Genomic DNA, 12745 nt, shown 5'->3' with positions numbered 1-12745 from the left:
TGAGAGTGTTTACAGAGCCGGGGTCATATGGTGGCATGCACATACGTAGTGCCCACTGGCCAGATTTGGGATGAGGCCTCTTCAGCTGTAGTTGGCCATACATGCCAGAAAAACACTCCCTGGAAAGATGTCAAGGTGTTTGTCCTGTTCGCTGTGGTCAGACCCAGACTAGGATACATTGGGCGTTCCATATCATCCTCAACTGCACTCGAGAGAGCTGGTAGCTAACACTTCAGACTGCAGTTGGGGAGCCCACATGTGGACTCTTTACACCCAAGGCAGGCGGTCCCTTTCAGAGAGAGCGCTCCACAAACATAGGGGGTGATCAGGCATATGTGCAAGGTGTTTCTACATCACCTCAAGGGCTGAGTGGTGCGCAGCCTCACAGACAACACCGCCACCATGTACTACATAAGCAGACAAGGAGGAGCCTGGTCTCCAGAGCTCTGCAGAGAGGCTATGTGAGTTTCACGTCCTGCACGGCATTATGCTGGAAGCCTGTCACCTCCCAGGGGTTCGAAATGCGATCTCACACTGTCTCAGCAGAGAGTTCTCCTCTCACCACGAGTGGGCTCTCCACCTCCAAGTGGCTGCCTCCTGCGTCTGGGGCTCACCTCTAGTGGACCTCTTTGCAACGAGAGACAATGCAAAGTGCAGCTGGTTCAGCTCCCGGTTTAGCCTGCAGAAGTTTGAGGGACAAGGCAACTGTGAGCCTCATCACACCGGGCTGGCCTCACCAGCATTGGTTCGTGGTACTGATGACCCTGGTGTCCTGCACACCCCGGAGCCTGCTACTCAAGCTGGACCTGCTCGCCCAAGACCAAGGACGCTAGCTCCACCTGAACCTCAGCTCACTCCACCTGAAGCGTGGTTCATCTGTGGTTGAACCCACAGGAGCTAGTGTATTCGGGTGATGTCCAGAGGGTTCTCCTTGAGAGTTGAAAGCTCTTAATGTGGTCCACCTATGCCGCCAAATGGACCCATTTCTCTGTAGAGGCACAACACCGGAGTGTGGCTCTGACAGAGGCCTCCCTTCAGGAAATCCTGGACTACTTGCTACACCTGAAGTGGCAAGGCCTTACCTTGGCTACCATTTAAGTTCACCTGGCGGCCATTTCTGTGTTTCACCAACCCATGCAAGGTTGTTCAGTGTTCTCCCATGATGTCACCTCTCAGTTCCTAAGGGGCCTGCAGTGACTTTACCTCCAGGTCAGAGGCCCTCTCCTGCAGTGGGACCTGAACCTGGTCTTGGCGCAGCTCACGGGCCCTCCATTCAAGCCCGTGGCCACATGCCCACTGTTGCTACTCTCCTTCAAGGTGGCCTTCCTGATTGCCATCACCTCGGCTAGGCAAGTGTCGGAGCTCCGAGCACTGACGTTGGAGCCGCCAAATACCCTGTTCTCCAAGGACAGCGGCCAGCTCTGGCCTCATCCAGCTTTTTTCCCCAAGGTGGTCTTCGCTTTCCATGTGGACCAAGACATTTTTCTGCTGGTCTCCTACCCAAGCCTCTTGCGAACAATGAGGAGAGGTGCCTCCATGTACCTTGTGCACATCCCTATCCAGGACATCTGTAGGGCGGTGACATGGTGGTTGGTCCATATCTGCATGTCTCATTCTGCCATCCCACAGCAGGCTGGGGGATGCTACTTTTGGCAGGGCTGTACTGCAGTCTGCATTCTCATAACTCCTACCCACCTCCACAGACACTGCTCACAGTCACCTATATTGAATGGACATGAGCATGCACTCGAAGAAAAAAAGACAGTCACCTGTTCTGTAACTGGTGTTCTTAGAGATGTGGTGCTCACATCCATTCAACCTCCCACCCTCCTCCCATCTGTCAGAGTTCCGGCAAGAAGGAACTGAGGAGGGAGAGGGCCTATATAGTGCGGCATGTGCACGTCACTCAAGGGGCACTGGGGATCCCGGCCCCTATGGGTGCTGCTTACAGAAAATCTTCCAGCACCGGTGCATGTGACAGGCACACACACACCTATGTAGAATGGACATGAGCAACACATCTCAAAGAACACCAGTTACAGAACAGGTGACTGTCTTTTATGAGCTATACAAATTGAAGATGTAATCCCCTTTAGTAATGCAGGAGCTAGGTCCATATCGGGGCAGTGGGCGTTGGCTGCCCAACCACTGCTTGAGTGGGTGGGACTTGAACCCACCACCCTGGCTCTCACTCACTCAGATTTATCCATTCCCTCTTCCAGCTCTTCATCTGAGTTGTTTTCTCACCAACATATTTTTCAGTCAAAACTGTGCGTATCTTAGAAACTAAACATTTTATTCCATCTTGCTCCTGTATCAATGTCTCAAAAGTGGCGACAGGTATTTGGGCTCTAACGTGTAACCACTTTGCTGTAGGGTGGCTTTCTTCTTTTCCACACATTTTTTCCAGTGTCTATTAAAATGTTCAGAACACGGTGGCTGTTCTGTGTAATGGATGAAGTGTACTTAAACACTAGGTGGCATGATCTCACTGGAGAATATCTTGTTTGCACAAAACTCTGAAAACTATGAGCCAGGTGAGGCTAGAATCAAATCTGATGTAACATACACCTTGCATCGACTGGAAGGACTAAGTGTGTCATGCCTGCTTAGGCTACCTCAGGTTTACTACTGAGGACTCTCTCACGGTTACTAATACACAACCAGTGGGGCTGACAGCCACTGCGGGTCCTGTGTGTGGGGCAGCTTCTGCCCTAGAATGGATAGGGCCTTGGTTTGAAGGGCTGGGGCAAGGGCAGCCAGCCCTCAGTACTGCCCGGGCCACTGTGCATGCTCCCCCCACCTCTGGTGAATTTGCAGGCAACTTACACTCATCCTTGTGCATCACCTTCAAATTTGGCCCTGTATGTTCTGCTGCACGATGTGTGATCATCTCCTGAATATCTTTCTAAGTCCTAGTGCTCCTACACTGTGACCCCACAAGTCCCTCTGTACCAAGCAGGGAGGGCACACCATATTGCAACTGACATACGTTGTGCCTCAACATGTTGTTAGCATGATATTAATTTTAAAAAAATTCATATCATTTGAAAACCAAACACCCTACCCTGCTTATCATTACTGCCATTGTGAAACGTAACATTTCTTGATGTGAAATTATGGCTTTAAAGAGCCCAAAACAGAGAATCAAACCAAGGTAAAACAGGTTTTTTCTTAGATAGCACAAGTATATTTACATACAAAATTAGCTTTATGTCTTTGTTTACAATTGGGAAGAAGACTGCTTAAAACTCAAGATGGGGGAACGAATCTGCACCCCTGGTCCTTCAGACAGAGACAATGAACTTTGGGGAGTGTGTAGACCAGCAAAAATCCATTTGGCTGATCTACCACCTGAGAGACCAAAGAAGAAGGTGCTTTATGTTTATGAAAGATGTTTCTCCTGCTAAACTCGTCACAGAAGGCTGACAACTTGGTGTAAGAAACGGTCTTAGGCAAAGCTATATCTTGATAGAACTGAGATACTAGGAAGTGTTTGGTTTGTATGCTTTCGTATCTTTCACTTTGGCTTGAAATCACTTCAGTCTAGGGTCTTCTTCCTAGTTTTACTTGAAACCATCTTAGTGCTCTGTACAAAATTTATATCTGCATCTGCAAAAATGAGCTACGGGTGTGGCTATCTGTGGATTTGCAGGGCTCTGTGTGTGAGTGCTCTACTGTATGCTGAGAATGTCCTTTGCTGGTGTAGCTTAATGTACTGCCAGGGTGCTGTAAGCTGTTGCACACGAAGGCACTCTTAAGATATGTCTACACTTAAAAAAAATGGCAGCAAGTTTCAGAACCTTGATGATGGGCACACGGGGGGATCTGGGCTATAGGATTAAAAATAGCACTGTTAAGCACTGCTGCTCTGAAATCTGATGAGGAGGCTCCAGTCCAAGCAGAAGCTCTAACACTGCTATATTTAGCCATATAGCACAAGCCCAAGTCAATTGACCCAGACTCTGAGACTTGCTGCTGTATTGTTTGTTTTGTGCTACGTGGACATACCTGTTTACACAGGGCTCATGGAGACTATGCGGAAGATTTGAAAGAGGATATGCAAATTCCCGCAGATCTCTCTCAAAAGTGAAAGTAGTCAAGATGCGTTTTTTTCTGGCAAAACGCTGCCCCTTTCTCGAAAAGCTGCGTAAACCTCATTTTTTGAGGAAAATCCCGTGGAATTTACATAGCCTCTTTCAAATCTTCTGCATAGTCTAGATGAGCCCATAGTCAGTAAGTATATCCACATGAACAATTAGTGCAAGGCAACTAGTACACAAACTACCATGGGCTTTTCCCCATGCAAAAAAGCCCTTCCTAGGATAATGGGGTGGGTAGGGCCTGTGTCCATGGAGAAGTGGTGTTCCTTGCGACTCAGCTAGGGAGAGTATTGGAATAGGCGAACTGGAATAGGTGAATTGGAATGGTGTACAGTCAGGGCTCTTATCTTCCTTCTGAGCACCATGCCAAGTATTTTCACCAAAACCCAGCATAGCAGCCACTCCCAAGGTCACAGCTCTGTGAGAACTGGGTCCAAAAATGTAAAAGAAATCATTTAAAATCATACTAATTTTTTCTGTGAGTTATGCCGCATACATGTACATTGTAGATTATTACTCATTCTGGAAACTATTGAACAATTCTGAACTGTTACAGGAGTGTGAGGGAAACAGCAATTACAAAAATCAGTGGGAATGCTATGTTAAGTGGCAGTATAGTCTAGTGACACAGTCACCAGGTTAAGACATAAGTAGATGTAGGTTCAATTTCTAGTTCTGTTATGAGTTTGCTGGGTGCCCTTGGGCAAGTCACATCTCCCTGGGCTTTGGTTTCCTCACCTATAAAATGGGGATCATAATACTACACTTAAGGTGCTTATGTAAGTGCTAGATTTTATTACCATGTTTTATTTGCTGTAGAAGTCATGGATTGTTGTAAGTAATGGCATAATGAATAACAAAAATGTGATTAATTGGAACAGAAATAAGAAGCCTAATACAGTACTAAAAATACTTCTCTGACTTCCGTGTTTTAACTAATAATATAGATCTCTATTAATATCCAACTCAAAATTGATAGGATCTTATGCTTCCTTAATAATCTCATAATTAAAATATTTAAATCACCTTTGTGGGTGTAATTTGATCTAAATAGAAATGGAGGATATTTATACATGAGGTAAGGCCAAGCCATAATATTGTGATCCAGATTCCAAACTCTTGGGGTGTGTCTAGACTACAGGGTTTTGTTGACAAAAGTGGACTTTTGTCGACAAAACTATACCTGCGTCCACACTGCCTTTGAGTTATGTCGACATAACGTCGACAAAACTCAGCAGTTTTGTCGATGTATGTAAACCTCATTCTACAAGGAATAACGCCTTTTGTTGACAGTTCTGTTGATAGAAGGCATTATTGCATCTACACTGTCCTTTGCGTCCACACTGTTATGTCTACAAAGCGGCTTGCTTTGTCAACAGAACTGGATGTAGTCTAGACGCTCTTTGTCGACAGAAGCTTTGTCGACAGTATCTGTCAACAAAACTTCTGTTGACAAAACCCTGTAGTCTAGACACACCCATAGAGCTGTGATGTTCTAGTGCAGTGGTTTTCAATCTGGGTATATGTACCCTGTGGGGAATATGATGAGGCCTTCCCAGAAGAACATCAACTCAGCTGGATATTTGCCTAGTTTTACAGCAGGCTGCATAGAAATCACTTGCTAAATCAATGCAAACTAAAATTTTATAGCAACAATGACTTGTCTATATTACTCTATAAACTATACACTGAAATGTACAGTTGTATTCCAATTGGTTCATTTTATAATACAGCCAGTCCCCGACTTACGAACGGGTTACTTACCAAACACCTGGTCATAACTCGATTTGTTCATAAGTTGACAATACGTGCTTTTAAATATGGCCGCGCTGGTTCTAAGTGCGAATGGTGCGTTCGTAAGTCGGGGACCGGCTGTAATGTGATTAATAGGAGGTTGGTCATAAGTGTGAACGGTCGTAAGTCGACGTGTTCGTAACTCAGGGGCCAGCTGTAATATGCTAAAAATGAGACAATAAGCATTTTTTCAGTAAGGGTACATCTAGACTACATCCTCTTTCGAAAGAAGGATATAAATTAGACACATCAAAATTGCAAATGAAGCCAGGATCTGAATTTCCTGTGCTTCATTTGCATAATCGTGTCATGGCGTTTTTCAAAAAATGCTATTTCGAAAGGGAAACCGTGGTCTAGACCTGGTTCTTTCAAAAAGAAAAGCCTTTTTCAAAAAATTCTGTAAATCTTATTTTTTGAGGAGTACAACAAAGGCTTTTCTTTTTGAAAGAACTGCTTCTAGACCACGGTTTCCCTTTCGAAATAGCATTTTTTGAAAGAACTCCGTGATGCGCTTATGCAAATGAAGCACAGGAAATTCAAATCCTGGCTTCATTTGCAATTTCGATGTGTCTAATTTACATCCCTCTTTCGAAAGAGGGCTGTAGTCTAGACATAGTCTAACAATGTGCTGTGATACTTTTGTATTTTTTTGTCTGATTTTGTAAGCAAGTCATTTTTAAGTGAGGTGAAAGATGGGGGTAAACAAGGCAAATCAGGTTCCTGAAAGGGTTACAGCAGTCTGGAAAGGTTGAGACACACTGGTCTAGTGGGTGCTCTTGTGAGAGTGCCTCTGTTAAAATATTACTATTGGATTGAGGGGAATGCTACAGTGTAATTTATCTGCCTCTGGTGGAGGAGTTTGCATCCTACCTGGATACTATTGTATCATAGCCACCAAATTACTTTTCATGTGGGTTTCTACAAATACTTCTCAGGAGCCAATCGTTTGCCTTTGGAATGAACCATATTGCCATATTACACCAAATTGCATTATGTCTGTCCTCCCCTCATTGCAATGGATGAGGCTCACCTTCACAAATATTCCCTGCAAAGTCTTCATCTATCCCCATCTCTATTTTCAGGCACACTACTAGGGCTGGACATAGTTTTCAGGGACAAATTATAAATGAGTGCAGAAAACATTTGTTTTCCCAGGGTTATTCACACAAAAGTATTTTCTCAGTCCCATCCCCTGCTCTCTATAGCCTTATACAGCATTGAGTAAATTGCAGGCTAAATTAAGGAAGTCCCTATTACTTTTTTAAAAATAGCTCTTCCCTCTTTGAGGTTGGAGAGAGACTAAGGCATCATCCAAACCCATTGGAATAAATTTAAAGACACCTATTGTATTTCAGGAGCTTTGAATCAAGTGCTTACTAAAGGGTGGTCACTTGTATTTGGATTGGATTCCAAATCAATATCCCTGGCCCAAAGTCCAATGAGAATGCTAAGACCTAAGGTTTTGTGTTATGCTTCTGTCTAGCTTGTAATTAAAGAAACAAAACAAAGTTCTATTTGTCCAGGTTAGGCCTCAGTGTGCTAAGATCTCTGTTTATAATGATGTGAAAGGAATTATCATGGTCACCCAAGACTTGACCTTGCTGCCCAATTCCCCCGGCTTGTGTGCTTTCATAGGCAATTAGAAGAGGTACATCTGCATGGAATGCAAAAGCTTATGGGTTATTTAACAACCTAGGTCAGGGGTGGGGAAACTAATGTCTGGGAGCTGGATGTGGCCCTTGGCTTGCCTGGATCTGGCCCCCAGGGTCTCGGGGATCCCCCCCAGCATTGGGGAGCCTGCGCTGGCGCTCCAGGCCCTGCCAGCCTCTTATGGGGCTGGAGCACACAAAATCTACTAGCCTTCCCTAGGTTCTGGTGTACAAGAGGAATGTGGGGAGTGTCATTTTCCTTCTCAGTTGGGGAGAGCTCACATCAGTGAGTGTTTGTTTGTTTGTTCTCTCTTACATGCAGCTCCTGACTGATTTTTCTGTGGGTCAGCGGCCCTCAACCCAAAAAAGGTTCCCTGCCCCTGACCTAGATCTTACAGAAACAGTTGTCCTCTTGCAGCCCAGCAGTATGACAGTTCTCAAGATTAAGATAAGCAGCTGTCACAGTGAATAAACTGTGAATATGGTGAGTTTATTTAAGGATTTTTTTTATTGCATTTGGCATTTTTGAATAGAATGCTGCAGGCCACTTTCTCCTGAAACCTGCTATTGTTTGTGGCTTTACTCAGGCATTGTCATTACCCAGCGGAAGAGTCAGTCTGCCAGTTTCCAACTTGCATTAATATTAGCGCAACAGCAAGCTCCAGTGTTCAGGAAAAAGGCTTCCCTTTTCAGATTGGGATTTTCTAAAAAAACCTTCTGTGTTGGACTAGTGCGGCTCTTATAGAAGACACTGGAGTTTTTACCCATGACTTCAGTGGGAGCAGAGTTAGGCCAATACCGAGTGCTTTTGAAAATCCCACCTTCTGTATTTAATATTAAAGTGAGAGACTATTTTCAAAAGTGCTTATGTAAAAATGGCACCTTCTATTCAGCTGCCCCTTCCTCCATTTTGCAGTTAGATTTATAGCCTCTGACTTGACTGATAAAGATAATTTTTACTGCTATTCATTCTAGTTAGCCAATGCAGCTAGGGGAAAGGGAGTTGGGTTCTCTTCTGGCTTGTGTCATTTTAACTGAGCTGTGATGGCAAAAACTTAATGCCAAGTTCTTCCTCACTTCGGCATCTCCAACTTGACTCTCATATCTCAAAGTTTACAGGCTTGGCAGTTTTCTTTGGAAAATAAGCACATCTCAGGAGCACATGATCAGGAACTGCTAAGGAAATAAATACTGAGGCTCTCCATGCCCATTAAGGATTCACTTTTCAGAGCACAGTCTTTTAGGCTGGGATTTTCAAAGCAGGCCAAGGAAGATAGAGGCTCCACTTCCATTGACTTACAATGGGATTTGGATGTCTGACTCCCATAGCCTCTTTGAAAATCCCAGCCTTAAACAATATATTGAGGGTAGGAAAATTGCTTTTTTCCAGTGACTTCCCCATGTAGCTCCTTTGGGGGTCTGCCGTGCTCTGGCAGATAACTGCAAGCAGATCTCATATGGGGGGCAGGCTGTTATTTCTGGTTCCTCTAAATCCTGCTCTCTGAGTACTGTAAGAAGGAGGAAATGAGTTTCCAGTGACTGCAGGAGCAGGAAATACCAAGCTCACAGTCCAGAGGAGGGTGGCTTGCAGCTTTTCAAATAGCTTCCTGTTCTGTTGGCCTAAGTAGGTCAAATGGCCTCAGCTGGCTGTTCTGGGACTCCACCAATATGTAGTCAGGGTGAAGCCTCAAATTGGGTCTGGGCTTCACGGGTCCTGGGTCATCACTCGCTAGCAGGCTGCTAACTAGAGGATTGACGCATGGCTGCTGGTGTGGACCTGGCTTCAGGGCCACTTTTTTTTTTCAAAGCAAACCTTCCCCTTACTCGATTGTACTTACATATCCTAACATCTAAGTGGGTTAGCAGTGTATCTAAGAGAGTGCATTCAAACCCTTGCACTCAAAAGCGTTTCAGGACCTGATGTTCTTTTGTTCATTGGAAGTTTATTCTCACCCAAAACAAGGGAAAACAAATCTGAAATGTTTGTTTGCCAAGCTATCAGCTTCTAACTTAGGTAGCGCAACTTGATTTCTTAGTGGATAGATTGTCTCCACCCTTGCTGATCATCTTGCTGGGTTTTGGCATTTTAACGTAATGCTAATTTGCTTCTTCAACACTTCTCAGCAACTAGTGGAAGTAGAAAACAGGAAATACAATCTCTGAATAATCCAAACAATAGACCAATTTGGGGAACAACCATCAGAGTAGCTTCTCCAACAAGATTAAGTGAGTAGGCCGCACATAGGATGACAGATGCATATTAAAAAAAATTAAAAAATAACAAATAGTCTTGCAGCACTTTAGAGACTAACAAAATAAGTAGCTTTTGTGGGCACAACCCACTTCTTCAGATGAACGGAGTTATTAAATGTCCAGTTTCTAAATAAATGGGGGGGGAGGGGTGGAAGAAGGAAAAGAAAGGGAAAAAGTGGAAAGAAATAGTCAATTAGTGTACGTCTGGACTACATGGCTCCATCGACGGAGCCATGTAAAATAGTTTACTCGGCATAATCAAAGAAGCGGGAATTTAAATAATCCCCGTTTCATTAAAATAAAAGTGGCCGCCGTGCTGTGCTGACGATCAGCTGATCCGACACAGCGTGGCAGTCTAGACTCGGCGCGGTCGACAAGGGAAGCCTTTGTTGACCACTCCGGTATGCCTCATACCACTCAAGGCATACCGGAGCAGTCATGTTAAGAAAACAAAGTGGCATGGGCTAGTGGACACATGACCCAAGTTTGAAAAATGCTGGTTTAGACCTTATTGAATGCTTGTGCTACTGCATGCTTTAATCTCACGTGTAACATCTGTGTACTCTAATGTAAAACATCTGTCAGGAGAGAGACATTAATTAGTGTGAAATGCTGATCTGTAATTGAAAGTGTTATAGAGTCCGAACAGGGAAGATCTGCTGATACAGCTTATAGTGGGACAATGATGACAAAAGATACTTGATGTTCTTCAAGGGAGAGGCTGGGGAGAGCAGATGAATGGATTCCTTTGGCCAGCTAAGCTTGCAGCTCAGAGCACCTGGAAATAAGGAGATACCCTCCCTCCCTCCAAAAATGGAACTTAGGGATCACTATGAAACTTGGAGTTTGGGGCTATGTCTACTCTGCATGCTTATTTTGAAATAACAGAATATGCGTCTACACAGCAACCCTGATATTTATTTAAAAATAACAGGCTTCTTACTCTGACTTCTGTAGCCTTCATTTCACAAGGAGTAAGGGAAGTCGAAGGAAGAGTGTTCTTCTTTTGACTTCCTGCTGTGTAGAGCAAAAGTCGAGTTAAGTTGCTTCAGCTTCAGCTATGCAATTAATGTAGCTGAAGTTGCGCATCTTAACTCGACTTTAACCTGCAGTGTAGATGTACCCTGGAAGGCAAGATTTCTAAGCACAAGCAAGAGGTCTCCAGCTACTTGGCCTGAGTTAACCCTAAGGGATGTATAAAGTTTGCTGAACATAGAAACTTCTATTACCTTTAAAAATTAAAATGGTAAGTCCTCTGTTTACACCTGTTTTAACCTTGCAAGTAACTCTTTATTCCTTTTCCTATTTAATACATCTTCATGTAGTTTGTTATATGGTTGGCTACAAGCATTGTGTTTGGTGTGAGATCTAAGGTGCAATTGACCTGGGGTAAGTTAAGTTAAGGGAAGGAATGTGGATTGGATAAATGGACAGTAGGATGGATAGAAAGATGGCTAGAAGGCCAGGCCCAGCAGGTAGTGATCAACGGCTCGATGTCAGGATGGCAGTCGGTTTCTAGCGGAGTGCCCCAAGGTTCGGTTCTAGGACCGGTTTTGTTCAGTATCTTTATTAATGACCTGGATGAGGGGATGGTTTGCACCCTCAGCAAGTTTGCGGATGACACTAAGCTAGGGGGAGAGGTAGATACGCTTAAGGGCAGAGATAGGGTCCAGAATGACTTAGACAAATTGGAGGATTGGGCCACAAGAAATCTGATGAGGTTCAACAAGTAGAAGTGCAGAGTCCTGCACTTGGGACGGAAGAATCCCAAGCATTGTTACAGGCTGGGGACCAACCAGTTAAGTAGTAGTTCTGCAGAAAAGGACCTGGGGATTACAGTGGATGAGAAGCTGGATATGAGTCAACAGTGTGCCCTTGTAGCCAAGAAGGCTAATGGCATATTAGGTTGCATTAAGAGGAGCATTGCCAGCAGATCCAGAGATGTCATTAGTCCCCTTTATTAGGCTTTGGTGAGGCCACATCTGGAGTATTGTGTCCAGTTCTGGGCCCCCCACTACAAAAAGGATGTGGACGCATTGGAGAGGGTCCAGCGGAGGGCAACCAAAATGATTAGGGGGCTGGAGCATATGACTTATGAGGAGAGGCTGAGGGACTTGGGTCTGTTTAGTCTGCAGAAGCGAAGAGTGAGGGGGGATTTGATAGCAGCCTTCAACTTCCTGAAGGGAGGTTCCAAAGAGGATGGAGAGAGGCTGTTCTCAGTAGTGACAGATGACAGAACAAGGAGCAATGGTCTCAAGTTGTGGTGGGAGAGGTCCAGGTTGGATATTAGGAAAAACTATTTCACTAGGAGGGTAGTGAAGCACTGGAATAGGTTACCTAGGGAAGTAGTGGAGTCTCCGTCCCTAGAGGTGTTTAAGTCTCGGCTTGACAAAGCCCTGGCCGGGTTGATTTAGTTGGAATTGCTCCTGCCTAGAGCAGGGGGCTGGACTTGATGACCTTCTGAGGTCTCTTCCAGTTCTATGGTTCTATGATTCTCTGATTCTAAGTACTGATTTCTTGGTACTGGGAGTAACCTACATATTGGTTTATGGGATGATCTATCACAGAGGTATGATTAGAATACTGCAGGAGCTGTCTGACTCCGTGGGTTAGGTGGTGATAATGCATGACAAGTTTACACTTGATATCATACACTTGATATTGGGTTGGTGAAGTATTAATAGAGAACTCACAGCCAATTTGGAGTTTGTGTCTGCCTTGTGGTTGGTGCTCTCACTCTTGTGTTACTTCAGGCAGCATTACACTGGTGTAGTTGGCAGAATTCACATATTAAATGTATAGCTCATAACCCCAGTGCTGTTCAAGTTTCATCTTGATATTGAGTTTTTTAAAGGCTAAAAATAGATACAAAGGAAATCACAGTCATGTGACTGTCTGAAGAGCAAAGACCTTGAACATTTGTGTTTGCAGAAGATCCTTTAAAAG

The 12745-nt window shown here is 44.4% G+C and overlaps 1 protein-coding gene across 1 annotated transcript in view; it reads left to right on the top strand.

Moving 5' to 3' along the window:
• CRACR2A (calcium release activated channel regulator 2A) overlaps window positions 1–12745 on the top strand; it is a 124454-nt gene that overhangs the window by 6254 nt on the left and 105455 nt on the right. Inside the window, exon 3 of the mRNA XM_075900589.2 lies at window positions 7869–8030. Coding sequence (XP_075756704.2) covers window positions 8028–8030 — 3 coding nt within the window. The 5' untranslated portion in view covers window positions 7869–8027. The remainder of the gene's footprint in view (window positions 1–7868; window positions 8031–12745) is intronic.

This window comes from Pelodiscus sinensis, chromosome 1, assembly GCF_052426305.1.
Source record: "Pelodiscus sinensis isolate ZL-2025 chromosome 1, ASM5242630v1, whole genome shotgun sequence".
NCBI lineage: Eukaryota > Metazoa > Chordata > Testudines > Trionychidae > Pelodiscus > Pelodiscus sinensis.
This window is presented reverse-complemented; position numbering and strand designations above follow the sequence as displayed.